Here is a 26,867-nt window from a genome sequence, read left to right on the forward strand (position 1 = left end):
AGGTTGTGCGCTGTCCTCTGCAGAATGGTTTTCTGGCGTCGAGCTCCTGGAGGACTCGTGGGCAACCTCCTCATTACTGTCCACAGCACCGTCCTCCCTCTCTTCGGCTCCTGCTTTAGCATTGGCCAGTTGCCTAGCTCTGCTCCTGGTGCCATCAGCCATTCTTGCAGACTTTTGGTCACTGACACAGAACTGACACCTGATGCACCCACACACCTTACAGTATCTGCACTCTGACACTCTAGTGTTGAGCTAGTCTGAAGACCCCAGCAGCCACAGCTGCTGCAGGCAGTCTTTAGTGTCTGGGAGTATGGGTCTCACACTCACACACACTATTATCTCGATCCCACCGCTTGCCACCAATATGTCACGAACCACCGGGGGGGTCACTCAGAAATCCCCCGCGCTGGCTACCAGTACGTCACAATCGGGGGGCAACAAGTGGGGGTCACCCCTCCCTTATACCTCCCGACCGACAGACAGAGCACGTGACGCGCTCTCTAGCGCCCCTCTTATAGTCAGGCCAATTATGGAATTGCCCGACAATAAGCAAGGAGGCCGCTATACTACTTATGCCGATTATTGAAGGGTCCCCGGTGAGAGTAGGGTATATATTCCCCCGACCTCCGCGGGTGGAATATATAAAACCTCCCCGAATCTCACTGGCCTCCCCACAATAATCCTTGGCACAACTCGCTGCCACCAACCGCTTCACGGTAACTATTAGCCGAACACACAGACGTGGGATTCAAGATCGAGATAACAGAACAGCCCAAGATTAATTATATAATTTAATCAGCCTAAAGCACACTAGAAACTACAATATATACAATAGGAGATCTACAGAATATACATAGGTCAGAGTACAGTTACAGATAAAGCATGGTTTACAAACAGGCATACACAGTTCCAGCAGTTACCTTGTGCGTCTGGCCACAGGGGGGCGCTGTAGACCAGGTTTCCAGGAACTCCCACAGATGTTTCCTACACGTGACCCCCAGCGAAAGAACACTGGAAAATGGCCGAAGTAGGGTTATCAACCTGGGCAAATCCAGGTCCCCTCCTACCTTAGTGACCTCAGAGGGAGCACTGCTCCACCCCTGGCTGGAGTTATGGACAATATCCACAACAGGGGATATGGCCATAACTTGGCCTGGGAGCGTCGTAGGCAGACGCCAACGCTCTCATTGTGACAGTTATGAATTTAGCTACAGAACGAGAGGACTCATGACTTGTCTACTAGTTCCCCATTGGCTGATATCACGCCTGGGGTATTTCCCCAGGTCCTGCTCCCATAAAAAGGGTGTGCCAGCATCGTCCGCATGCGGAGACACCATTTTTATGGTTGCCATATTTATCGGAAATATGGCTTGCGAGATATGAACCATTTTTTACTGGAGTCGTTCTGTCTGGATAGTTCCATAGCCTTATAATGAGATACAACTCTTGTTACAGGGTGACGGCAGGGGGTCATCCTGCGTCCATTGTTCCCAAGTCATCTAATCTCCATATCAGAGGAGATGGCTGTTGGAGGTGTAAGTGGAACACAGACCAGTTCCTTTGACACCTATCTGCTAAACAAACCGTTTATCCCTGTGGTAAATTTTCTGATTGAAGGAGTTGTGTGAAGGAAAGGGGGGGTGACACCAGGAGAGGGCTTCCTGACATAACTTGAATATCATGATTTATCGTCATATCTCCGGATTTACCTCACAGGGGCGCTGACCGTTGTGAGGAGGAGGAGGAGGAGGAGGAGATGGGGCGCTGACAGATGAGAGGAGGAGGAGGAGATGGGGCGCTGACCGATGTGAGGAGGAGGAGGAGGAGTAGAAGGGGCGCTGACCGGTGTGAGGAGGAGGAGGAGATGGGGCGCTGACCGGTGTGAGGAGGAGGAGGAGATGGGGGCGCTGACCGTGTGAGGAGGAGGAGGAGATGGGGGCGCTGACCGGTGTGAGGAGGAGATGGGGGCGCTGACCGGTGTGAGGAGGAGGAGGAGATGGGGGCGCTGACCGGTGTGAGGAGGAGGAGGAGATGGGGGCGCTGACCGGTGTGAGGAGGAGGAGGAGATGGGGGCGCTGACCGGTGTGAGGAGGAGGAGGAGATGGGGGCGCTGACCGGTGTGAGGAGGAGGAGGAGATGGGGGCGCTGACCGGTGTGAGGAGGAGGAGGAGATGGGGGCGCTGACCGGTGTGAGGAGGAGGAGGAGATGGGCCGCTGACCGGTGTGAGGAGGAGATGGGGCGCTGACCGGTGTGAGGAGGAGGAGATGGGCCGCTGACCGGTGTGAGGAGGAGGAGATGGGGCGCTGACCGGTGTGAGGAGGAGGAGGAGGAGGAGATGGGGCGCTGACCGGTGTGAGGAGGAGGAGGAGGAGGAGGAGGAGGAGGAGGAGGAGATGGGGCGCTGACCGGTGTGAGGAGGAGGAGGAGGAGGAGATGGGGCGCTGACCGGTGTGAGGAGGAGGAGGAGGAGGAGGAGATGGGGCGCTGACCGGTGTGAGGAGGAGGAGGAGGAGGAGATGGGGCGCTGACCGGTGTGAGGAGGAGGAGGAGGAGGAGGAGGAGGAGATGGGGCGCTGACCGGTGTGAGGAGGAGGTGGAGGAGGAGGAGATGGGGCGCTGACCGGTGTGAGGAGGAGGAGGAGGAGGAGATGGGGCGCTGACCGGTGTGAGGAGGAGGAGGAGGAGGAGATGGGGCGCTGACCGGTGTGAGGAGGAGGAGGAGGAGGAGGAGGAGGAGGAGGAGGAGGAGGAGGAGATGGGGCGCTGACCGGTGTGAGGAGGAGGAGGAGGAGGAGGAGGAGGAGGAGGAGGAGGAGAGATGGGGCGCTGACCGGTGTGAGGAGGAGGAGGAGGAGGAGGAGGAGGAGGAGGAGATGGGGCGCTGACCGGTGTGAGGAGGAGGAGGAGGAGGAGGAGGAGGAGGAGATGGGGCGCTGACCGGTGTGAGGAGGAGGAGGAGATGGAGATGGGGGCGCTGACCGGTGTGAGGAGGAGGAGGAGATGGGGCGCTGACCGGTGTGAGGAGGAGGAGGAGGAGGAGATGGGGCGCTGACCGGTGTGAGGAGGAGGAGGAGGAGATGGAGGAGGAGATGGGGGCGCTGACCGGTGTGAGGAGGAGGAGGAGATGGGGCGCTGACCGGTGTGAGGAGGAGGAGGAGATGGGGGCGCTGACCGGTGTGAGGAGGAGGAGGAGATAGAGGCGCTGACCGGTGTGAGGAGGAGGAGGAGGAGATGGGGCGCTGACCGGTGTGAGGAGGAGGAGGAGGAGATGGGGCGCTGACCGGTGTGAGGAGGAGGAGGAGATGGGGCGCTGACCGGTGTGAGGAGGAGGAGGAGGAGATGGGGCGCTGACCAGTGTGAGGAGGAGGAGGAGATGGGGGCGCTGACCGGTGTGAGGAGGAGGAGGAGATGGGGGCGCTGACCGGTGTGAGGAGGAGGAGGAGATGGGGGCGCTGACCGGTGTGAGGAGGAGGAGGAGGAGATGGGGGCGCTGACCGGTGTGAGGAGGAGGAGGAGGAGATGGGGCGCTGACCGATGTGAGGAGGAGGAGGAGATGGGGCGCTGACCGATGTGAGGAGGAGGAGGAGGAGGAGATGGGGCGCTGACCGGTGTGAGAAGGAGGAGATGGGGACGCTGACCAGTGTGAGGAGGAGGAGATGGGGCGCTGACCGGTGTGAGGAGGAGGAGATGGGGACGCTGACCGGTGTGAGGAGGAGGAGATGGGGCGCTGACCGGTGTGAGGAGGAGGAGATGGGGACGTTGACCGGTGTGAGGAGGAGGAGGAGATGGGGCGTTGACCGGTGTGAGGAGGAAGAGGAGGAGGAGGAGATGGGGCGCTGACCGGTGTGAGGAGGAAGAGGAGGAGGAGGAGGAGGAGGAGATGGGGCGCTGACCGGTGTGAGGAGGAAGAGGAGGAGGAGGAGGAGGAGGAGGAGGAGGAGGAGGAGGAGGAGATGGGGCGCTGACCGGTAGGAGGAGGAGGAGGAGGAGGAGGAGGAGGAGGAGGAGATGGGGCGCTGACCGGTAGGAGGAGGAGGAGGAGGAGGAGGAGGAGGAGATGGGGCGCTGACCGGTGTGAGGAGGAGGAGGAGGAGGAGGAGGAGGAGGAGGAGGAGGAGATGATGGGGCGCTGACCGGTGTGAGGAGGAGGAGGAGGAGGAGGAGGAGGAGGAGGAGGAGGAGGAGATGATGGGGCGCTGACCGGTGTGAGGAGGAGGAGGAGGAGGAGGAGGAGGAGGAGATGGGGCGCTGACCGGTGTGAGGAGGAGGAGGAGGAGATGAGGCGCTGACCGGTGTGAGGAGGAGGAGGAGGAGATGAGGCGCTGACCGGTGTGAGGAGGAGGAGGAGGAGATGAGGCGCTGACCGGTGTGAGGAGGAGGAGGAGGAGATGAGGCGCTGACCGGTGTGAGGAGGAGGAGGAGGAGGAGGAGGAGGAGGAGGAGATGGGGCGCTGACCGGTGTGAGGAGGAGGAGGAGGAGGAGGAGGAGGAGGAGGAGGAGATGGGGCGCTGACCGGTGTGAGGAGGAGGAGGAGGAGATGAGGCGCTGACCGGTGTGAGGAGGAGGAGGAGGAGGAGGAGATGAGGCGCTGACCGGTGTGAGGAGGAGGAGGAGGAGATGAGGCGCTGACCGGTGTGAGGAGGAGGAGGAGGAGATGAGGCGCTGACCGGTGTGAGGAGGAGGAGGAGGAGATGAGGCGCTGACCGGTGTGAGGAGGAGGAGGAGGAGGAGATGAGGCGCTGACCGGTGTGAGGAGGAGGAGGAGGAGATGAGGCGCTGACCGGTGTGAGGAGGAGGAGGAGGAGGAGATGAGGCGCTGACCGGTGTGAGGAGGAGGAGGAGGAGGAGGAGGAGGAGGAGATGGGGCGCTGACCGGTGTGAGGAGGAGGAGGAGGAGATGAGGCGCTGACCGGTGTGAGGAGGAGGAGGAGGAGATGAGGCGCTGACCGGTGTGAGGAGGAGGAGGAGGAGATGAGGCGCTGACCGGTGTGAGGAGGAGGAGGAGGAGATGAGGCGCTGACCGGTGTGAGGAGGAGGAGGAGGAGGAGGAGGAGGAGGAGGAGATGGGGCGCTGACCGGTGTGAGGAGGAGGAGGAGGAGGAGGAGGAGGAGGAGATGGGCGCTGACCGGTGTGAGGAGGAGGAGGAGGAGATGAGGCGCTGACCGGTGTGAGGAGGAGGAGGAGGAGGAGGAGATGAGGCGCTGACCGGTGTGAGGAGGAGGAGGAGGAGATGAGGCGCTGACCGGTGTGAGGAGGAGGAGGAGGAGATGAGGCGCTGACCGGTGTGAGGAGGAGGAGGAGGAGATGAGGCGCTGACCGGTGTGAGGAGGAGGAGGAGGAGGAGATGAGGCGCTGACCGGTGTGAGGAGGAGGAGGAGGAGATGAGGCGCTGACCGGTGTGAGGAGGAGGAGGAGGAGATGAGGCGCTGACCGGTGTGAGGAGGAGGAGGAGGAGATGAGGCGCTGACCGGTGTGAGGAGGAGGAGGAGGAGGAGGAGGAGGAGGAGGAGGAGGAGGAGATGGGGCGCTGACCGGTGTGAGGAGGAGGAGGAGGAGATGGGGCGCTGACCGGTGTGAGGAGGAGGAGGAGGAGATGGGGCGCTGACCGGTGTGAGGAGGAGGAGGAGGGGGGAGCAGATGGGGGCGCTGACCGGTGTGAGGAGGAGGAGGAGGAGGAGGAGATGGGGCGGTGACCGGTGTGAGGAGGAGGAGGAGGAGATGGGGGCGCTGACCGGTGTGAGGAGGAGGAGGAGGAGGAGGAGATGGGGGCGCTGACCGGTGTGAGGAGGAGGAGGAGGAGGAGGAGATGGGGGCGCTGACCGGTGTGAGGAGGAGGAGGAGGAGGAGGAGGAGATGGGGGCGCTGACCGGTGTGAGGAGGAGGAGGAGGAGGAGGAGATGGGGGCGCTGACCGGTGTGAGGAGGAGGAGGAGGAGATGGGGGCGCTGACCGGTGTGAGGAGGAGGAGGAGGAGGAGGAGATGGGGGCGCTGACCGGTGTGAGGAGGAGGAGGAGGAGGAGGAGATGGGGGCGCTGACCGGTGTGAGGAGGAGGAGGAGGAGGAGGAGATGGGGGCGCTGACCGGTGTGAGGAGGAGGAGGAGGAGGAGGAGATGGGGGCGCTGACCGGTGTGAGGAGGAGGAGGAGGAGGAGGAGATGGGGGCGCTGACCGGTGTGAGGAGGAGGAGGAGGAGGAGGAGATGGGGCGCTGACCGGTGTGAGGAGGAGGAGGAGGAGGAGATGGGGCGCTGACCGGTGTGAGGAGGAGGAGGAGGAGATGGGGCGCTGACCGGTGTGAGGAGGAGGAGGAGGAGGAGGAGATGGGGCGCTGACCGGTGTGAGGAGGAGGAGGAGGAGGAGGAGGAGGAGGAGATGGGGCGCTGACCGGTGTGAGGAGGAGGAGGAGGAGGAGGAGGAGGAGGAGGAGGAGGAGGAGATGGGGCTCTGACCGGTGTGAGGAGGAGGAGGAGGGGGAGGAGATGGGGGCGCTGACCGGTGTGAGGAGGAGGAGGAGATGGGGCGCTGACCGGTGTAGAGGAGGAGGAGGAGGATGGAGATGGGGGCGCTGACCGGTGTGAGGAGGAGGAGGAGGAGATGGGGGCGCTGACCGGTGTGAGGAGGAGGAGGAGAGGAGGAGGAGGAGGAGGAGGAGGAGGAGGAGATGGGGCGCTGACCGGTGTGAGGAGGAGAGGAGGAGATGGGGCGCTGACCGTGTGAGGAGGAGAGATGGGGGCGCTGACCGGTGTGAGGAGGAGGAGGAGGGGGAGGCAGATGGGGGGCGCTGACCGGTGTGAGGAGGAGGAGGAGGAGATGGGGCGCTGACCGGTGTGAGGAGGAGGAGGAGGAGATGGGGGCGCTGACCGGTGTGAGGAGGAGGAGGAGGAGGAGGAGATGGGGGCGCTGACCGGTGTGAGGAGGAGGAGGAGGAGATGGGGGCGCTGACCGGTGTGAGGAGGGAGGAGGAGGAGGAGATGGGGGCGCTGACCGGTGTGAGGAGGAGGAGGAGGAGGAGGAGATGGGGGCGCTGACCGGTGTGAGGAAGGAGGAGGAGGAGGAGGAGGAGATGGGGGCGCTGACCGGTGTGAGGAGGAGGAGGAGGAGGAGGAGGAGATGGGGGCGCTGACCGGTGTGAGGAGGAGGAGGAGGCGCTGACCGGTGTGAGGAGGAGGAGGGAGAGGGAGGAGGGAGGATGGGGGCGCTGACCGGTGTGAGGAGGAGGAGGGAGGAGGAGGAGATGGGGGCGCTGACCGGTGTGAGGAGGAGGAGGAGGAGGAGGAGGAGATGGGGGCGCTGACCGGTGTGAGGAGGAGGAGGAGGAGGAGGAGATGGGGGCGCTGACCGGTGTGAGGAGGAGGAGGAGGAGGAGGAGATGGGGGCGCTGACCGGTGTGAGGAGGAGGAGGAGGAGGAGGAGATGGGGGCGCTGACCGGTGTGAGGAGGAGGAGGAGGAGGAGGAGATGGGGGCGCTGACCGGTGTGAGGAGGGAGGAGGAGGAGGAGGAGATGGGGGCGCTGACCGGTGTGAGGAGGAGGAGGAGGAGAGATGGGGCGCTGACCGGTGTGAGGAGGAGGAGGAGGAGGAGGAGGAGATGGGGCGCTGACCGGTGTGAGGAGGAGGAGGAGGAGGAGGAGATGGGGCGCTGACCGGTGTGAGGAGGAGGAGGAGGAGGAGGAGATGGGGCGCTGACCGGTGTGAGGAGGAGGAGGAGGAGATGGGGCGCTGACCGGTGTGAGGAGGAGGAGGAGGAGGAGGAGGAGATGGGGCGCTGACCGGTGTGAGGAGGAGGAGGAGGAGGAGGAGATGGGGCGCTGACCGGTGTGAGGAGGAGGAGGAGGAGGAGGAGGAGGAGGAGGAGGAGATGGGGCGCTGACCGGTGTGAGGAGGAGGAGGAGGAGGAGGAGGAGGAGGAGGAGGAGGAGATGGGGCGCTGACCGGTGTGAGGAGGAGGAGGAGGAGGAGGAGGAGGAGGAGGAGGAGATGGGGCGCTGACCGGTGTGAGGAGGAGGAGGAGGAGGAGGAGGAGGAGGAGATGGGGCGCTGACCGGTGTGAGGAGGAGGAGGAGGAGGAGGAGGAGGAGGAGGAGATGGGGCGCTGACCGGTGTGAGGAGGAGGAGGAGGAGGAGGAGGAGGAGGAGGAGATGGGGCGCTGACCGGTGTGAGGAGGAGGAGGAGGAGGAGGAGGAGGAGGAGGAGGAGGAGGAGGAGGAGGAGGAGGAGGAGGAGGAGGAGGAGATGGGGCGCTGACCGGTGTGAGGAGGAGGAGGAGATGGGGCGCTGACCGGTGTGAGGAGGAGGAGGAGATGGGGCGCTGACCGGTGTAAGGAGGAGGAGGAGGAGATGGGGCGCTGACCGGTGTGAGGAGGAGGAGGAGGAGATGGGGCGCTGACCGGTGTGAGGAGGAGGAGGAGGAGATGGGGCGCTGACCGGTGTGAGGAGGAGGAGGAGGAGGAGGAGGAGATGGGGCGCTGACCGGTGTGAGGAGGAGGAGATGGGGCGCTGACCGGTGTGAGGAGGAGGAGATGGGGCGCTGACCGGTGTGAGGAGGAGGAGGAGGAGATGGGGCGCTGACCGGTGTGAGGAGGAGGAGGAGGAGATGGGGCGCTGACCGGTGTGAGGAGGAGGAGGAGGAGATGGGGCGCTGACCGGTGTGAGGAGGAGGAGGAGGAGGAGGAGGAGGAGGAGATGGGGCGCTGACCGGTGTGAGGAGGAGGAGGAGGAGATGGGGCGCTGACCGGTGTGAGGAGGAGGAGGAGGAGGAGGAGGAGGAGGAGGAGGAGGAGGAGGAGGAGGAGGAGATGGGGCGGTTACACACCTGGGACAGGCCATCTTCATCCTCATCCTCGAAGGTGAAGGCCTTGCACTTGGAGCCGTGCCAGTATTCCTCCTCCTCCGCCTTTGGTCGGGACATCTCGGTTGTGACAGCTCCGGTCAGAGCTTCCGCCGGGACAAGACACAGATCACGTGATCACCAGCAGGCGAGGTCCGGGTCACAAGTGCATTCTGGGATCTGTAGTTTCCGCAGTGGCTCATAACGCTTCAAACGGTGCATGTCATAAACTACAACTCCCGACATGCCCCGCGACCTCTTCATCCATCGCTCCCGCATAGCCTCAGTTCCTATAGGATTCACTACTGTGGCTTCTAAGGGCAGACTAACCACAAGGAAGATGGCGGCCGGGACATCACCACAGTCACGTGCTCACCTTAGTCTGCAATAAAATGGCGCCGGTGGCGACATAGAGATCCTGATGACATAGGAGGCGGAGCCCGGTTGTGCCGGCTGCAAGGCTGTTCTAGTAACTTCCACCCACACTAGACGACGGAGCGGCAGCAGCGGGGGACGGAGCGGCAGCAGCGGGGGACGGAGCGGCAGCAGCGGGGGACGGAGCGGCATGGCGAGATGGGGAGAGGGCGACCCGCGCTGGATTGTGGAGCAGAGAGCGGACGCCACCAATGTGAACAACTGGCACTGGTGAGGCTGGAATTATCGGGCAGCCGGAGACTGAGGAACCTACCGCGGAGCGGGGATGGAGCGCGGGGGACGGAGGAACCTACCGCGGAGCAGGGACGGAGCGCGGGGGACGGAGGAACCTACCGCGGAGCAGGGACGGAGCGCGGGGGACGGAGGAACCTACCGCGGAGCAGGGACGGAGCGCGGGGGACGGAGGAACCTATCGCGGAGCAGGGACGGAGCGCGGGGGACGGAGGAACCTACCGCGGAGCGGGGACGGAGCGCGGGGGACGGAGGAACCTACCGCGGAGCAGGGACGGAGCGCGGGGGACGGAGGAACCTACCGCGGAGCAGGGACGGAGCGCGGGGGACGGAGGAACCTACCGCGGAGCGGGGACGGAGCGCGGGGGACGGAGGAACCTACCGCGGAGCAGGGACGGAGCGCGGGGGACGGAGGAACCTACCGCGGAGCAGGGACGGAGCGCGGGGGACGGAGGAACCTACCGCGGAGCAGGGACGGAGCGCGGGGGACGGAGGAACCTACCGCGGAGCGGGGACGGAGCGCGGGGGACGGAGGAACCTACCGCGGAGCGGGGACGGAGCGCGGGGGACGGAGGAACCTACCGCGGAGCGGGGACGGAGCGCGGGGGACGGAGGAACCTACCGCGGAGCGGGGACGGAGCGCGGGGGACGGAGGAACCTACCGCGGAGCGGGGAAGGAGCGCGGGGGACGGAGGAACCTACCGCGGAGCGGGGACGGAGCGCGGGGGACGGAGGAACCTACCGCGGAGCGGGGACGGAGCGCGGGGGACGGAGGAACCTACCGCGGAGCGGGGACGGAACGCGGGGGACATAGGAACCTACCGCGGAGCGGGGACGGAGCGCGGGGGACGGAGGAACCTACCGCGGAGCGGGGACGGAGCGCGGGGGACGGAGGAACCTACCGCGGAGCGGGGACGGAGCGCGGGGGACGGAGGAACCTACCGCGGAGCGGGGACGGAGCGCGGGGGACGGAGGAACCTACCGCGGAGCGGGGACGGAGCGCGGGGGACGGAGGAACCTACCGCGGAGCGGGGACGGAGCGCGGGGGACGGAGGAACCTACCGCGGAGCGGGGACGGAGCGCGGGGGACGGAGGAACCTACCGCGGAGCGGGGACTGAGCGCGGGGGACGGAGGAACCTACCGCGGAGCGGGGACTGAGCGCGGGGGACGGAGGAACCTACCGCGGAGCGGGGACTGAGCGCGGGGGACGGAGGAACCTACCGCGGAGCGGGGACGGAGCGCGGGGTACGGAGGAACCTACCGCGGAGCAGGGACGGAGCGCGGGGGACGGAGGAACCTACCGCGGAGCAGGGACGGAGCGCGGGGGACGGAGGAACCTACCGCGGAGCGGGGACGGAGCGCGGGGGACGGAGGAACCTACCGCGGAGCGGGGACGGAGCGCGGGGGACGGAGGAACCTACCGCGGAGCGGGGACGGAGCGCGGGGGACGGAGGAACCTACCGCGGAGCGGGGACGGAGCGCGGGGGACGGAGGAACCTACCGCGGAGCGGGGACGGAGCGCGGGGGACGGAGGAACCTACCGCGGAGCGGGGACGGAGCGCGGGGGACGGAGGAACCTACCACGGAGCGGGGACGGAGCGCGGGGGACGGAGGAACCTACCGCGGAGCGGGGACGGAGCGCGGGGGACGGAGGAACCTACCGCGGAGCGGGGACGGAGCGCGGGGGACGGAGGAACCTACCGCGGAGCGGGGACTGAGGAACCTAGTAGGGATGGAGTGTGGGGGACGGGGGAGAAGCGCGGGGGATGGAGGAACTTACCGCGGGGACGGAGCGCGGGGGATGGGGACGGGGGAGAATTGCGGGGGATGAGCAATGGGGGAGAATTGCGGGGGACCCCACTGCGGAGGGGTGAGGAGCGGGGACGGAGCCATTGTAGAGCTGGGACGGTGGAGGAGCGCAGGGGACAGAGGAGGGAGCCATTGTAGAGCTGGGACGGTGGAGGAGCGCAGGGGACAGAGGAGGGAGCCATTGTAGAGCTGGGACGGTGGAGGAGCGCAGGGGACAGAGGAGGGAGCCATTGTAGAGCTGGGACGGTGGAGGAGCGCAGGGGACAGAGGAGGGAGCCATTGTAGAGCTGGGACGGTGGAGGAGCGCAGGGGACAGAGGAGGGAGCCATTGTAGAGCTGGGACGGTGGAGGAGCGCAGGGGACAGAGGAGGGAGCTATTGTAGAGCTGGGACGGTGGAGGAGCGCAGGGGACAGAGGTGGGAGCCATTGTAGAGCTGGGACAGTGGAGAAGCGCAGGGGACAGAGGAGGGAGCCATTGTAGAGCTGGGACGGTGGAGGAGCGCAGGGGACAGAGGTGGGAGCCATTGTAGAGCTGGGACGGTGGAGGAGCGCAGGGGACAGAGGTGGGAGCCATTGTAGAGCTGGGACGGTGGAGGAGCGCAGGGGACAGAGGAGGGAGCCATTGTAGAGCTGGGACGGTGGAGGAGCGCAGGGGACAGAGGTGGGAGCCATTGTAGAGCTGGGACTGTGGAGGAGCGCAGGGGACAGAGGTGGGAGCCATTGTAGAGCTGGGACTGTGGAGGAGCGCAGGGGACAGAGGTGGGAGCCATTGTAGATCTGGGACGGGGGGGATCTCACCGTGGGACGAGGCTGCGCAGACTGAGGGTGTCTGTGGCTGGACTGGTTGTGGCGGTCTTCTTGTTGGGTCGGGGGTCTCCGCTCACTCATATTGTGCGGCTGATGACGGTATAAATAGGCGTCCTGGGAATAGCTCGGCCCCCGCCGGCCGCCATCTTCCTGGAGCTGTGACAGCGATGTGCGGAGGGGCGGCTGCACAGGAGGACGGGATGTGGTGCTGGAGTGCAGCACAGACTTCTCAGCTACGACAGGTCCTCAGGCTGCAGACAATCACACACAGTGCCCTGCAGGGACTCCGCATCCAGCAAAGACAATGGGTTTCCAGATCTGCCATTCACATGCCGCGTTCTGTGAGGATCCGGTTTCGGGCTTGTGTCAGTTTGTGGCGTTTTTTGAGGATACGTTTTTCATCCCCTGAAAGGTTTCTGAGCTCATAAATAAAGATTTCAATAACAAAAGCAGATTAGAAAACGCCCCAAACTGCTCATTCTGTGCGGATCCTCACAGCACGCGGTGCCTGAATGTCCCATCTGTCACCCATTGCCTTTGCTGGATGCCGGAGTCACTGCAGGTCACTGAATTATTTTGCCATCAATGTTCAATATGTTTGTGACAAGAAAGAAATTGTTACCAAGACACTGGCAGTAACAGATAGTAAAGCTCATCACAGCAGCCAGTTTCTCCAGGCCTTAGTGGAAAAAGTTCTGCAAGATTACGAACGCAAAAAAGAACAGGTTCTTGCCATTGTAACGGACAATGCTTCACACATAAGTACAATTACACTGATGAATGAGAGGAATGCACAACAGCTAGAAGAGAATGTAGCATTCAGTATGTGTGAGATGGAGCCGCAGCGCTGCTCATGTAACTGAGGAACAAACAGATATTACAACAGAAGAACAGCAAAATGATACGTTAGGATTAGATGATCTTGTTTCCTATTCATCACATGCGCTGTGTTGTGCACACGCTGCAGCCGGCAATAAGAGAGAGTCTGCAAGAGGGACATGCTGGAAATCTGATTGGAAAAGTGAGGAAGTTGGTTATTGCCGCCAGAACCCCTAAAATTGATTCCATCTTGAAGAGACGTGGTAGGAAAGGGGCAATTGTTGATCAAGCCACTTGGTGGGGCAGCACTCTGAATTGAAGGAATTGCTTAATCGCCCATTTTCCATGACTAAAAATTTACAAGCTGAGGATTTAACTCCTGGTATTTTCATAAGGGAGTGGAAGAACTTGCTATTTTGCCTGTCCCAAAGAGAAGGTTTAATCGCAGATGGCATTTCTGCTTCAATGAAACGGAGAGAGACACAGCTATTGGAAAATATAATTCTTCTGGCAGCTGTTTATGTGGACCCAAGTCATCATATACTGCTTGATGATCAACAGCTTACTAAAGGAAAAGAAGCTGTGACTGAGGTAGCAGTTAGGATGAGCGGCTACAGGCCTGCCAGGTGCAAGAGGACTTGGGGCCTGACAGTGCTACTACTGCCATATCTTCATCCTCATCAGATGAGTTTAACTTTGACAAGTATTTGGATGACATGGAGCAGCAAAGCGTTGCCACAAGGAAAAAGATTTCACTCCGTCTCCTATAGCAGCAGATTGGCCAGATGTCACTGCGTCTCCTATAGCGGCAGATTGGCCGGATGTCACTCCGTCTCTTATAGCGGCAGATTGGCCAGATGTCACTCCGTCTCTTATAGCGGCAGATTGGCCAGATGTCACTGCGTCGCCTATAGCGGCAGATTGGCCAGATGTCACTCCGTCTCCTATAGCGGCAGATTGGCCAGATGTCACTGCGTCTCCTATAGCGGCAGATTGGCCAGATGTCACTGCGTCTCCTATAGCGGCAGATTGGCCAGATGTCACTCCGTCTCCTATAGCGGCAGATTGGCCAGATGTCAGTGCGTCTCCTATAGCGGCAGATTGGCCAGATGTCACTGCGTCTCCTATAGCAGCAGATTGGCCAGATGTCACTGCGTCTCCTATAGCGGCAGATTGGCCAGATGTCACTGCGTCTCCTATAGCGGCAGATTGGCCAGATGTCACTGCGTCTCCTATAGCGGCAGATTGGCCAGATGTCACTCCGTCTCCTATAGCAGCAGATTGAGCAGATTTCAGTAAAATCTTTCACTTGCTCTCAAAGAAATAGAAAATTCAACCGTTCATCAAAACTGACCGTGCATGAGGCAATTCCTTTATACCCGGAGATTGTTAGATGTTCCCATGTGGTTACGGTTTTGCCTCCAGCCCCAGTCACTGTAGAGAGGTCGTTCTCCGGCCTTATCATTATCAGGTCAGATTCGAGGTCATCTGCGATAGAGGATCTGATGGAGGCAATTCTATTCTTACAACTAATTCACAGACTGCACAAATGTTATTTACTAGGTTTTGTTGAAAACTTTTATTGCCACTTACATAGTGTATTACAGAGTGTTATATAGATCTACAGAGCTGGCCAAAAGTATTGGCACCCCTGCAATTCTGTCAGAGAATACTCAGTTTCTTCCTGAGAATGATTGCAATCACAAATTCTTTGATATTATCTTCATTTAATTTGTCTTCAATGAAAAAAAAAAGTCATAAATCTAAACTGGATATAATTCCACACCAAATATAAAAAAGGGGGTGGACAAAAGTATTGGCGGTGTGTGAAAAATCCTGTGCTGCGTCTGTAATTTGTGTAATAATAGCGCCTGTAACTTACCTGTGGCACCTAACAGGTGTTGGCAATAGTAAATCACACTTGCAGCAGGTGACATGGATTAAAGTTGCCTCAGCCTCTGTCCTGTGTCCTTGTGTGCACCACATTGACCATGGAGAAAACAAAGAAGACCAAAGAACTGTCTGAGGACTTGAGAATCCAGATTGTGAGGAAGCATGAGCAATCTCAAGGCTACAAATCCATCTCCAAAGACCTGAAAATTCCTGTGTCTACGGTGCGCAGTGTCATCAAGAAGTGTAAAGCTCATGGCACTGTGGTGACCTCCCTAGATGTGGAAGGAAAAGAAAAATTGCCGAGAGATTTCAACGCAAGATTGTGCGGATGGTGGATAAAGAACCTCGGCTAACATCCAAACAAGTTCAAGCTGCCCTGCAGTCCCAGGGTACAACAGTGTCAACCCGTACTATCTGTCGGCGTCTGAATGAAAAGGGACTGTATGGTAGGATACCCAGGAAGACCCCACTTCTTACCCCGAGACATAAAAAAGCCAGGCTGGAGTTTGCCAAAACTTACCTGAGAAAGCCTAAAATGTTTTGGAAGAATGTTCTCTGGTCAGATGACACAAAAGTAGAGCTTTTTGGGAAAAGCCATCAACAGAGTTTACAGGAAAAAAAAAAAGAGGCATTCAAAGAAAAGAACACGGTCCCTACAGTCAAACATGGCGGAGGTTCCCTGATGTTTTGGGGTTGCTTTGCTGCCTCTGGCACTGGACTGCTTGACCGTGTGCATGGCATTATGAAGTCTGAAGACTACCAACAAATTTTGCAGCATAATGTAGGGCCAGTGTGAGAAAGCTGGGTCTCCCTCAGAGGTCATGGGTCTTCCAGCAGGACAATGACCCAAAACACACTTCAACAAGCACTAGAAAATGGTTTGAGAGAAAGCACTGGAGACTACTAAAGTGGCCAGCAATGAGTCCAGACCTGAACCCCATAGAAGACCTGTGGAGAGATCTCACAATGGCAGTTTGGAGAAGGCCCCCTTCACATCTCAGGGACCTGGATCAGTTTGCCAAAGAAGAATGGCCTAAAATTCCTGCAGAGCATTGTAAGAAGCTCATTGATGGAACCAGAAGCGGTTGTGCGCAGTTATTTTGGCTAAAGGTTGTGCAACCAAGTAGTAGGCTAAAGGGGGCTTTACACGCTGCGACATCGCTAATGCGGAGTCGTTGGGGTCACGGATTTGGTGACGCACATCCGGCTGCATTAGCGGTGTTGCTGCGTGTGACACCGATAAGCGATTTTGCATCGTTGCAAAAACGTGCAAAATCGCTAATCGGCGACACGGGGGTCCATTCTTAAAAATCGTTACTGCAGCAGTAACGAAGTTGTTCCTCGTTCCTGCGGCAGCGTACATCGCTGCGTGTGACGCCGCAGGAACGAGGAAGCTCCCCTTACCTGCCTCCCGGCCGCTATGCGGAAGGAAGGAGGTGGGCGGGATGTTACGTCCCGCTCATCTCCGCCCCTCCGCTGCTATTGGGCGGCGGTTCAGTGACGCTTCAGTGATGTCGCACGGACCGCCCCCTTAGTAAGGAGGCGGTTCGCCGGTCACAGCGACGTCGCCGGACAAGTAAGTATGTGTGACGGCTCTGGGTGATGTTGTGTGGCACGGGCAGCGATTTGCCCGTGTCGCGCAACAGATGGGGGCGGGTACCCACACTAGCGATATCGGGACCGATATCGCAGTGTGTAAAGTAGCCTTTAGGGTGCCAATACTTTTGTCTGGTTCATGTTTGGAATTTTGTGTGAAATGATCAATGATTTGATTTGTTTCATTCTCTTTTGTGTTTTTTCATTGCAAGCAAAATAAATGAAGATAATAGCAAAGAATGTGATTGCCATCATTTCCAGGAAGAAACGGAGCATTATCTGACAGAATTGCAGGGGTGCCAATACTTTTATACAGCACTGTATATGACATATTGTATTAAATATTTACAATTTATTCGTTTTGTGTTGTAAAGTTGTATCCAATAAATATATTTTATGTAAATATCTTGATTATTGTATGATAATGATTGTCTGATGGTCACGTTGTACATTTTTCACTTAAATATGAGCCGTATATATAATATATATATAATGTGGGAGTCGTCTGAGTCGGGGGAAGTTGAGGAGTCGCAGGTTTGGCTGACTCCACCGCTCTGCTGTAAAATCCATAGTGACGCTGATATTAGAATTATCCGGCCATTGTATGTGAGTACACCGGCCTCCTCTGGTCTACACTTTGTCATAATGGATATGGTGAGATCAGGTTGCATTGTGTGGGACTATAACACCCAGCATGCTCGGAGTTGTGGTCTGTGCTCAGGCAGCGCTGGATCTCCAACGCCGCAGAAGCTGTGCAGCAGTGTAAAGGATGGTGGAGGCGAGCCTTCATACGGGGTGCAATGTTTCCTGGTGCGGCGCCCCCTCTGGTCTGATGGGTTGACTTGTTTTCTCTGCAGGACAGAACGTGACGCCACGGCCTGGTCCACGGATAAACTGAAGGAGCTGTTCCTGGCGGTGAGCGTGGAGGGCGAGGAGGGCCGCTGCGAGGTGACGGAGGTGGACAGGCTGGAGGGCGAGGCCTCCATCAACAACCGCAAAGGCAAACTCATCTTCTTCTACGAGTGGGACGTCAAGCTGAACTGGACAGGTGGGCGGAATCATGGGGCGCTCAGAGCGGGATCACCCCCCCCCCACCCTCGTCCTGGAATAAGGGGGGGGAGGGGGCGCAGAGAGCGGGACCCCCCTGAATCCGGCGCTCGTAGCACCCAGCATCTTTGTATTACAGGAATCTCGCCATCAGGAGTGAAGTACAAGGGTTACGTGGAGATCCCCAACCTGTCCGACGAGAACGACCCCAGCGAGGTGGAGGTGAGAAGTCACCACCGAGCAGGATAAATGACTGTAAAGAGACAGTATGGACAGCAGCATGCACAGGCAGGGAGCGCTCTGTACTCTCTGTCAGCCAGGGAGACATGACTGCAATCTATTACTCCCTGTTATCAGCCACGTTATGTTTTAGCCCCTCTGCCATTAGTGTGCAGGTTGCTCAGTATCTTTTGCTCTTAACTGTAGGTCAGAGTGTCTCTGGGAAAGGATCAGCCGGACACGGCCCTGACGGATCTGATGCGGAGGAGCGGAGCGCATAGGATCCGGGAGGCCGTGGCGGAGTACATCTCCACCCTGAGGACCGGTGGGTGTCAGCCTGGAGAACCCCTCTCCTCTGTCCCCTCACCCCAAGGCCACGCCTCGACCTGCCCCGTAACTCTCACTTTCGCCCAGGCCTGGCACCTCTGCACCCACCCCCCCTCCTCCCATGAGCCTCTCACCCAGCCGCGGTTATTTTCCCTGGCTGCCTTCTCACCCCCGCCTGTTTCTGCCCGGCCGCCTTCGCACCCCCGCCTGTTTCTGCCCGGCCGCCTTCGCACCCCCGCCTGTTTCTGCCCGGCCGCCTTCGCGCCCCCGCCTGTTTCTGCCCGGCCGCCTTCGCGCCCCCGCCTGTTTCTGCCCGGCCGCCTTCGCGCCCCTGCCTGTTTCTGCCCGGCCGCCTTCCATCGCCCCCCCGCCTGTTTCTGCCCGGCCGCCTTCGCGCCCCTGCCTGTTTCTGCCCGGCCGCCTTCCATCGCCCCCCCCGCCTGTTTCCGGCCGGCCGCCTCCCATCGCCCCCCGCCTGTTTCCGGCCGGCCGCCTCCCATCGCCCCCCCCGCCTGTTTCCGCCCGGCCGCCTTCCATCGCCCCCCCCCCGCCTGTTTCCGCCCGGCCGCCTTCCATCGCCCCCCCCGCCTGTTTCCGTCCGGCCGCCTTCCATCGCCCCCCCGCCTGTTTCCGCCCGGCCGCCTTCCATCGCCCCCCCGCCTGTTTCCGCCCGGCCGCCTTCCATCGCTCCCCCCCGCCTGTTTCCGCCCGGCCGCCTTTGCACCCCCGCCTGTTTCTGCCCGGCCGCCTTCCATCGCACCCCCCCCGCCTGTTTGGGTGGGCGGGCGTATGGAGACTACACCCCTCATCATCCACGGCTGCTGAGTCTGGAATTGTTTGTGATTTGCAGAGTTCACACAAGGAATGATTCTCCCCACCCAGAACGGAGCGCCGCACACGGCGGAGACAGAGGCCAAGCAGAAGCCGGCCCCTCCCCCGGTAAGTGGTGAATCTCGATGCGGCACCATCCACACCAAGGACGATTAGGCTACGTCCGCACGATGCATCTTTGTGGTGACCACAGAATTTCATTCTAAGGCTTAAAAACACATAAAAATAAAATCTTTGTGCATTTTCGAAAATGCGCATATAGATATATATTTTACACACAATGGGTGAAAAATTAGTGATGGGTGGACTGAACTGTAAAGTCTGATCCCTGTGGGCTCAAAAGGCACCCAAGAGCCGGGGGGAATTCTGGGTAATGATCCAGATCAGGCACGAATAAAAAATGGAAATTTAATAAAAAATAAAGCAAGCGCGCTACTTACTGAGTCTCTGTCACAGACGTACATGCTCCAGCAGCTGCTCATTCATGTCCAGGGCCGCTCATTAGGCTCATGCATATGCACTGCTTTCCCCGCCCACCAGTGCTTGTGATTGGTTGCAGTCAGACGCGCCCCCACGCTGAGTGACAGCCTGTCATAACACTTTTAATAACAGACCTGGTCTGCGGATCTACAGTGTACAGCAATAATAAAGAAAAAAAATTGTTATGCAGTTTCCCCTTATTGTGATACCCAGGACAGATCAAGTGCACGGCTACAGCCTGCAGCTCCCAACCATGCATGCAGCTTTTTTTAAATATTTAAATAAATCAATTAAAAAAAAAGGGTAATTCCCCCTCCAATTTCTATACCCAGCTAAGATAATGCATGACAGCTGAGGGCTGGTAAACTAAGGCTGGGGATGCCCATGCTTATTGGGAGCCCTTCAGCCTAAAAATATCAGCCTGCAGCCGCCCAGAATTGTCGCATCCATTAGATAAGACAATCCCAGCACTTCCTGCTTGTCGTGGTGCAGTGGTAATCAAGGTAATAAGGGGTTAATAACAGCCCATAGCTGCCACTAAGCCCTAGATTAGTGATGGCAGGCGTCTGAGACCTCCCCCCATTACGAATCTGTATTTGAAAGGAAATAAGATTTTTACGGTGTTTATTTACAATAAAATAGAAATAAACACACACTGTCACCATTTTATTAACCCCGTTATGGGCAGGAGACTGCGGTCATTCCCGAAAATATACCATTCAAGGGTAAACTCCTTCCCAATCCAGGAATAGAGGCAACCCAAGAACTAGGATCCACTACCCCAAGAGTCCAGCAGGAAAAAACAGGTAACCCCCAAAAATAGTTTTCAACCCCTCTTGTGCTCTAACAAGCAGCACCCTCTGACTAATATATATATAATACACACACACACACACACACCTAGAAATAGCGGTGGAGCGTGCCTACTCTACCTAGACGCCTCTCGTCACAGCCTAAGAAACTAGCCTCACTTGCCTCGGAGCAGCCCCAAAGAGATAGTTAAAGCCCCCAACAAATAAGGACGCCCCCTTCACATAAGAACGAGGACATAAGGAGTGAATACACAGGTGGTTAGGGATAAACTTAAAGGGAACCTGTCACCAGTTTTTTGGCCTATAAGCTGCAGCCACCACCAGTGGGCTCTTATATACAGCATTCTAACATGCTGTATATAAGAGTGCAGGCCGCTGTGACTACAAAAAAAAAAAACTCTTTATAAAACTTACCTAACGGTCAGCCTGCGGTGGATGTGGCTCAAATGAGCGTTTTTGTCCTCCAGCGCCTCCTCTTTCGGCCATCTTCGGCCTCCTTCTGAAGCCTGGGTGCATGACGCGGCTGCGTCGTACACACTCGCCGGTCCCGTGCAGACGCACTACAATACTTTAAACTGCCCTGCTCAGGACCTGAATGCCGTCGAGTGTGGATGACGTCGGACGCGTCACGCACAGTGGCTTCAGAAAGATGACAGGCGGTTTCACCGGAGGACGAAGACGCCTATTTGACAGCGGTACAGCACTCTAACATACTGTATATAAGAACCCACTGGTGCTTGCTGCAGCTTACAGGGCAAAAAAACTGGTGACAGGTTCCCTTTAAGCAAAGAGCAGCCCTGTTAACAAAGACGCAAAGGATAGGATAGATCACTGGGTGCAGCCAGTAAAACCCCAATATATGCCAACTCCTGATGATCAAAATCCCCTTAGGACCACACGATCCTCCCCCCCACTATATCAGGGAACTCTTGTGCAAGACACCGGGCAGGACAATATACAAGCGAGATTATCTCAAAACTAGGCTAAGTAGCAACTGCCAAAGGCAGAAAAATATTCACTGTCCACCAGGAATTATAGTGAGCAGTCTATATGGTCTAATAAATTGTGTACTAGGTACAGCAAAAACAAATATGCAAAAGTGATGGTGAGAGGTTTCACTGGATTCTCAGCAATGTGCACCAGGACTAATAGTGATCAGTCCACAGAAGAGGAATACTAAAGACAACAACAAGCGACTGCAAAAATGGTGGAAAAATCCATCACTCAGCGAGGTCCCTAAGCTAAAGATCATCAGTGGGAACACAATGGGCACAAACACATATGACCGAAAAACGTTGGACCATGTGCAGACAGAGAAAGTCCACTGTGTTTTTTACTGAGAATGACCCGTCTTAACAGCACTTCAAAACTAATAGAAACCGAATCAAATAAAAAATTATACACAAGAGAAAAATGCACGAAAACCAAAGCACCGATCCAGGCTCCAAAGGCGAGATCAGGAGGACTAGGAAAAAAGGCAAAAATTGTATCCAAAAAACAGACAAACTGCAACAGACAGCGCCGGAGACCTCCAAGAGAAAAAGACAAGCTGCGGCAGACAGCACCGGAAACTTCCAAGAGAAAAAGACAAGCTGCGGCAGACAGCACCGGAAACTTCCAAGAGAAAAAGACAAGCTGCGGCAGACAGCGCCGGAAACCTCCAAGAGAAAAAGACAAGCTGCAACAGACAGCGCCGGAGACCTCCAAGAGAAAAAGACAAGCTGCGGCAGACAGCGCCGGAAACCTCCAAGAGAAAAAGACAAGCTGCAACAGACAGCGCCGGAGACCTCCAAGAGAAAAAGACAAGCTGCAACAGACAGCGCCGGAGACCTCCAAGAGAAAAAGACAAGCTGCAACAGACAGCGCCGGAGACCTCCAAGAGAAAAAGACAAGCTGCAACAGACAGCGCCGGAGACCTCCAAGAGAAAAAGACAAGCTGCAACAGACAGCGCCGGAGACCTCCAAGAGAAAAAGACAAGCTGCAACAGACAGCGCCGGAGACCTCCAAGAGAAAAAGACAAGCTGCAACAGACAGCGCCGGAGACCTCCAAGAGAAAAAGACAAGCTGCAACAGACAGCGCCGGAGACCTCCAAGAGAAAAAGACAAGCTGCAACAGACAGCGCCGGAGACCTCCAAGAGAAAAAGACAAGCTGCAACAGACAGCGCCGGAGACCTCCAAGAGAAAAAGACAAGCTGCAACAGACAGCGCCGGAGACCTCCAAGAGAAAAAGACAAGCTGCAACAGACAGCGCCGGAGACCTCCAAGAGAAAAAGACAAGCTGCAACAGACAGCGCCGGAGACCTCCAAGAGAAAAAGACAAGCTGCAACAGACAGCGCCGGAGACCTCCAAGAGAAAAAGACAAGCTGCAACAGACAGCGCCGGAGACCTCCAAGAGAAAAAGACAAGCTGCAACAGACAGCGCCGGAGACCTCCAAGAGAAAAAGACAAGCTGCAACAGACAGCGCCGGAGACCTCCAAGAGAAAAAGACAAGCTGCAACAGACAGCGCCGGAGACCTCCAAGAGAAAAAGACAAGCTGCGGCAGACAGCGCCGGAGACCTCCAAGAGAAAGAGACAAGCTGCGGCAGACAGCACCGGAAACTTCCAAGAGAAAAAGACAAGCTGCAGCAGACAGCACCGGAAACTTCCAAGAGAAAAAGACAAGCTGCGGCAGACAGCGCCGGAGACCTCAAAGAGAAAAAGACAAACTGCAACAGACAGCGCCGGAGACCTCGAAGAGAAAAAGACAAGCTGCGGCAGACAGCGCCGGAGACCTCCAAGAGAAAGAGACAAGCTGCGGCAGACAGCGCCGGAGACCTCCAAGAGAAAAAGACAAGCTGCGGCAGACAGCGCCGGAGACCTCCAAGAGAAAGAGACAAGCTGCGGCAGACAGCGCCGGAGACCTCCAAGAGAAAGAGACAAGCTGCGGCAGACAGCGCCGGAGAAGTGTCTGGCGGGTCACAGGCACCTGTCTCACTAACCAGCACATAACCTGACACACTTCCAGCACTGGCCACTAGAGGGAGCCCAGAAATATCCTCAGGAACAATCGTAACCTCTTCACAACAAGCAACAGCCAAAACAGAAACACTGTCCCGGACATAACCCCCCAAAACACCCCTGCAGGTCTGACGTAAGCAACACTAGGTCCCTCGGCGATTCCAGCTCTGCTACATCTGAATTCACACCAAGCGGCCATAGACCATGACGGACCACTGTGAGGTTCAAACACCAGGAGAAGAATAATGGGTATGATGGCCGCCGTCAGAGAAACATCCAGGTGTAGGCCAATAGTGATGTATTTCTACGCATATTATATATATAAATTTTCCTGAGGAAGGAGAGGGTTCTCTCTGAAACGTGTAGAAATAAATCACTATTGACTGACTCCCGGATGTTTCTGACTGCGGCCATCATCCCCATCCTTCTGGTGCTTGCTGTTACATTCGCGGGGCTGCTGGAGCAGTCATGTTGCTCATTTCCAGTTGGTTGTGCCTTACACAACCTGCCAAGGTGAACAAATCCAACTTTTTTTTTTTTTTTCCCCCCAATCATCTCCCGGATAAAATCCCACCAGCATACTGCATCGCTGTGAGGTTAATGCAGAGACTGAGTGAGCCCCGCGATGAGCGGTGAAGTCACTTGGGTTAGTCGCGGCCACAGGTGAAGGTTCTCACTGTCCTCCACCTATGACTGCAGATAACTTAACCTCGGGTGACTTCAGGGACCTCACTTGAGTTCATTGAGTTCCCCTGTGGTCAGGTTACTGCGGTCACAGGTGAAGGACTGTGGGAACCTTCAGCTCTGGCCGCAGCTAACCTCAGTGACTTCACCACTCATCGCGGGGCTCACTTAGTCTCTGCCTGAAACTCACAGCGTTCGGTCATGTTTTATGGCTGCTTGCTGTAACTCAGATGCAGCAGAGCTGGAATTTTCGTGGGATGTCGGAGCTGCAGGGGTATTTTTGGGGCTAATAAAGTAGTGAAAGCGGGGGCTTTTTGTATTATGTCAAATAAAGGATTTTTTGCGTGTATTTCTTTTCACTTACAGATTAATGATGGGGGTCTCAAAGATGCCTCATTAATAACATAGGGCATAGTGGCAGCTGTGAGCTGTCATTAACCCCTTATTACCCTGATTGTCATTGCACTAGGGCAATCGGGAAGAGCTTTGTGAAGTTCTGGGATTGTCACATCTAATGGAGGCAACAACCTTTAGCTGCACGCTGCTATTTTTAGCCATGGGAGTTTTCAGCCTGAGAATATCAGCCCCCAGCTTTCGGGCTTTATCTTGGCTGGGTATAAAATTTAGGGAGACCGCACATCGTTTCTCAAAATGAATTATTTAAATAATAAAGGCTGCATGCAGTTCCTCTTCTTTTCATACACAGACAAGATAAGTGCACGGCTGGGGGCTGCAGCCTGTAGACATGGCTTTATCTGTGCTGGTATTGGTATATGAGGGGTGCTACTCCAAATATTTTATTTATCACAATAGAAGCATATAATGTCTGTGCTTGGAAGCACTAAGCTGACACTCAGGGTGGGGGGGTGACTGCAACCAATCACAGACGCCGGTGGGCGGGGATAGCAGTGCATATGTAATGTAGGTAATGAGCGGCAGCGTACAGCTGCGCCAGTGACTAGATGAGTATAAAGCGCTTGCTTCCTACCCCCTTGCGCCATATTTTGGCCCAATACCAGGGATCTATTCCCCCTCCCCCCCCCCCCCCCCCCGGACCCAGAGTCTGATTCATCCCATCACAAGTGAGAAACACAAAAAAGATAATACATTCTGCAGTATTATGGTCACCACAAAGATGCAGCCAAACAATGCAGCGTGCGCATGAGGCCTTATAATGGCCGCTTCCTCCTCTCTTCAGGCTCAGAAGAAAGTGGAGAAATGTCAGAACACAGGAGTGAAGATTCCCACCTGCAAGGTCCGCATGACGGAGACGTTCCTCACCTCCCCTGAGGAGCTGTACCGCGTGCTGACCCGCCAGGAGGTAACGTGTGGGGGAGGGGGCCGCGCACTGGGGGAATCCTAACCATCCGCGGTCTCTGAATGTCCTCAGCTTCTCTGCAGCTCGTCCAGGGGTTCACACACGCCCCGGCCACAGTAATGGCGGATAAAGGAGGAAAGTTCCATCTACTTGGAGGCAACGTCAGCGGGGAGTTCATAGAACTGGTGAGTGACGTTCTGGTGACAATAAGCTGAGGGGGGACCCTAGTGAGTGGGAGGGGGAACCGATGGGTGGGGGGACCCTAATGTGGATGAAGGGGGACCCTAGTGAGTGGGAGGGGGGCCGATGGGTGGGGGACCCTAATGTGGATGAGGGGGGACCCTAGTGAGTGGGAGGGGGGACCGATGGGTGGGGGACCCTAATGTGGATGAAGGGGGACCCTAATGTGGATGAGGGGGGACCCTAGTGAGTGGGAGGGGGGCCGATGGGTGGGGGGACCCTAATGTGGATGAAGGGGGACCCTAGTGAGTGGGAGGAGGGAGAGAGTGGGGAAAAAGGGGTGGTGGGACCTCAGGATGAGGGGACCCTAGTGGGGAGGGGGCTATATCCAGTGGGAATTCCTCTCTGACCTTCTCGCTCACATTACAGGAGTGTGAGAAGCGCATTGTCATGTCCTGGAGGTTCAAGACGTGGCCGGCAGGTAAGACTGGCTCCAGGTGGGGACCTCTGTTATTGGGGGCTGTTTGGGGAACCTTCCTGCCTCTCGGAGGTCAGGGCCGACGTTATCGAGGACAGTGTTTCTCGTTAGTAGCAGTACAGGGGTCGCGGATGAGCCCTTACAGGGGTATTGGGCTCTGCTCATATCCCGGCAGGAATCCGTCACGTGCGGTCATGCTGGACTCTGCCCATCCTCTCATATCGATGAAAGTGGAGATGGGATACCCTCGGATTACCTTTTAACCCCTCAGTAGCTTAAGAAGAGAATGTGCAATATATCAGCTGCTGCACATTTAACGCCCCTCCCGGTCCCTGTGCGGTCCTCGGTCCCTGTCTGCTCCCTCTTGTGACATTTAACCCTTCTGTGCTGTGATCAGACAGGAGGAGGCAGACTCCTTCACCATTGAGGCCCCTCAGTCCCGGAGAGCCCAGTGCGTCTCTTGTAAGTGTCCGTGACACCGCACTTGTGCTGCAAAACTATAATCAACGACAAGCTTCGTGTACTATAAGTCCGGAGGACCATACACCCCCCCCCCCCCTCGCTCCTCCCCCCGGCGTATATCGAGCACTGCAGATACAGGTGTGAGCGTCCAGTAGGAGGGGAGGGATGCTGACGTGACTTGTTCTGTCCTTAGGCCACCATGCCACCATCACTCTCACCTTCACGGAGAAGCGAGGGGAGACGGAGCTGCAGATGGAGGCCCGCGGCGTCCCCCAGAGCGAGGAGCAGCACATGCGGGACGGCTGGAAGAGATACTACTTTGATGGAATCAAGCAGACGTTCGGCTACGGGGCGCTGCTCCTATAACGGGGCCCGGAAACATGGCGGCTTTTTTTTATTTCACTATTATATAAATAGGAATATTCTGTTGTGGACTGAACATTGTATTTAATGTGGGGGAGGGGAGTGACTCTGGATTATTGTTTGCACTGATCACTGGTTCTCGGGTGACAGATCTGTGGATGTGGTCAGCCCGTCCGGCTGTGTACATTGTCACCAATAAATGAGCGCAAAATCTCAGACTGCCGCGTGGAACTGCACTGTGAC

The 26,867-nt window shown here is 57.5% G+C and overlaps 2 protein-coding genes across 2 annotated transcripts in view; one reads left to right on the forward strand and one right to left on the reverse strand.

Annotated features, from left to right (window-relative positions):
• The window catches only part of VIPAS39 (VPS33B interacting protein, apical-basolateral polarity regulator, spe-39 homolog), a 51,148-nt gene extending 42,164 nt beyond the window's left edge, over positions 1–8,984 (reverse strand). Inside the window, 1 exon segment of the mRNA XM_075330725.1 lies at positions 8,816–8,984. Coding sequence (XP_075186840.1) covers positions 8,816–8,911 — 96 coding nt within the window. The 5' untranslated portion in view covers positions 8,912–8,984.
• A 315-nt stretch (positions 8,985–9,299) lies between these two features.
• Positions 9,300–26,840, forward strand: AHSA1 (activator of HSP90 ATPase activity 1). The gene is made up of 9 exons (XM_075330724.1): positions 9,300–9,475; positions 17,279–17,469; positions 17,608–17,690; positions 17,895–18,012; positions 18,865–18,953; positions 25,022–25,144; positions 25,225–25,326; positions 25,751–25,802; positions 26,455–26,840. The coding sequence occupies exons 1-9, from the start codon at positions 9,396–9,398 to the stop codon at positions 26,625–26,627; spliced, it is 1,011 nt and encodes a 336-aa protein (XP_075186839.1). The 5' UTR covers positions 9,300–9,395; the 3' UTR covers positions 26,628–26,840.
• The last annotated feature ends 27 nt before the right edge of the window (positions 26,841–26,867 follow it).

This window comes from Anomaloglossus baeobatrachus, chromosome 12 (genome assembly GCF_048569485.1).
Source record: "Anomaloglossus baeobatrachus isolate aAnoBae1 chromosome 12, aAnoBae1.hap1, whole genome shotgun sequence".
Classification (NCBI taxonomy): domain Eukaryota; kingdom Metazoa; phylum Chordata; class Amphibia; order Anura; family Aromobatidae; genus Anomaloglossus; species Anomaloglossus baeobatrachus.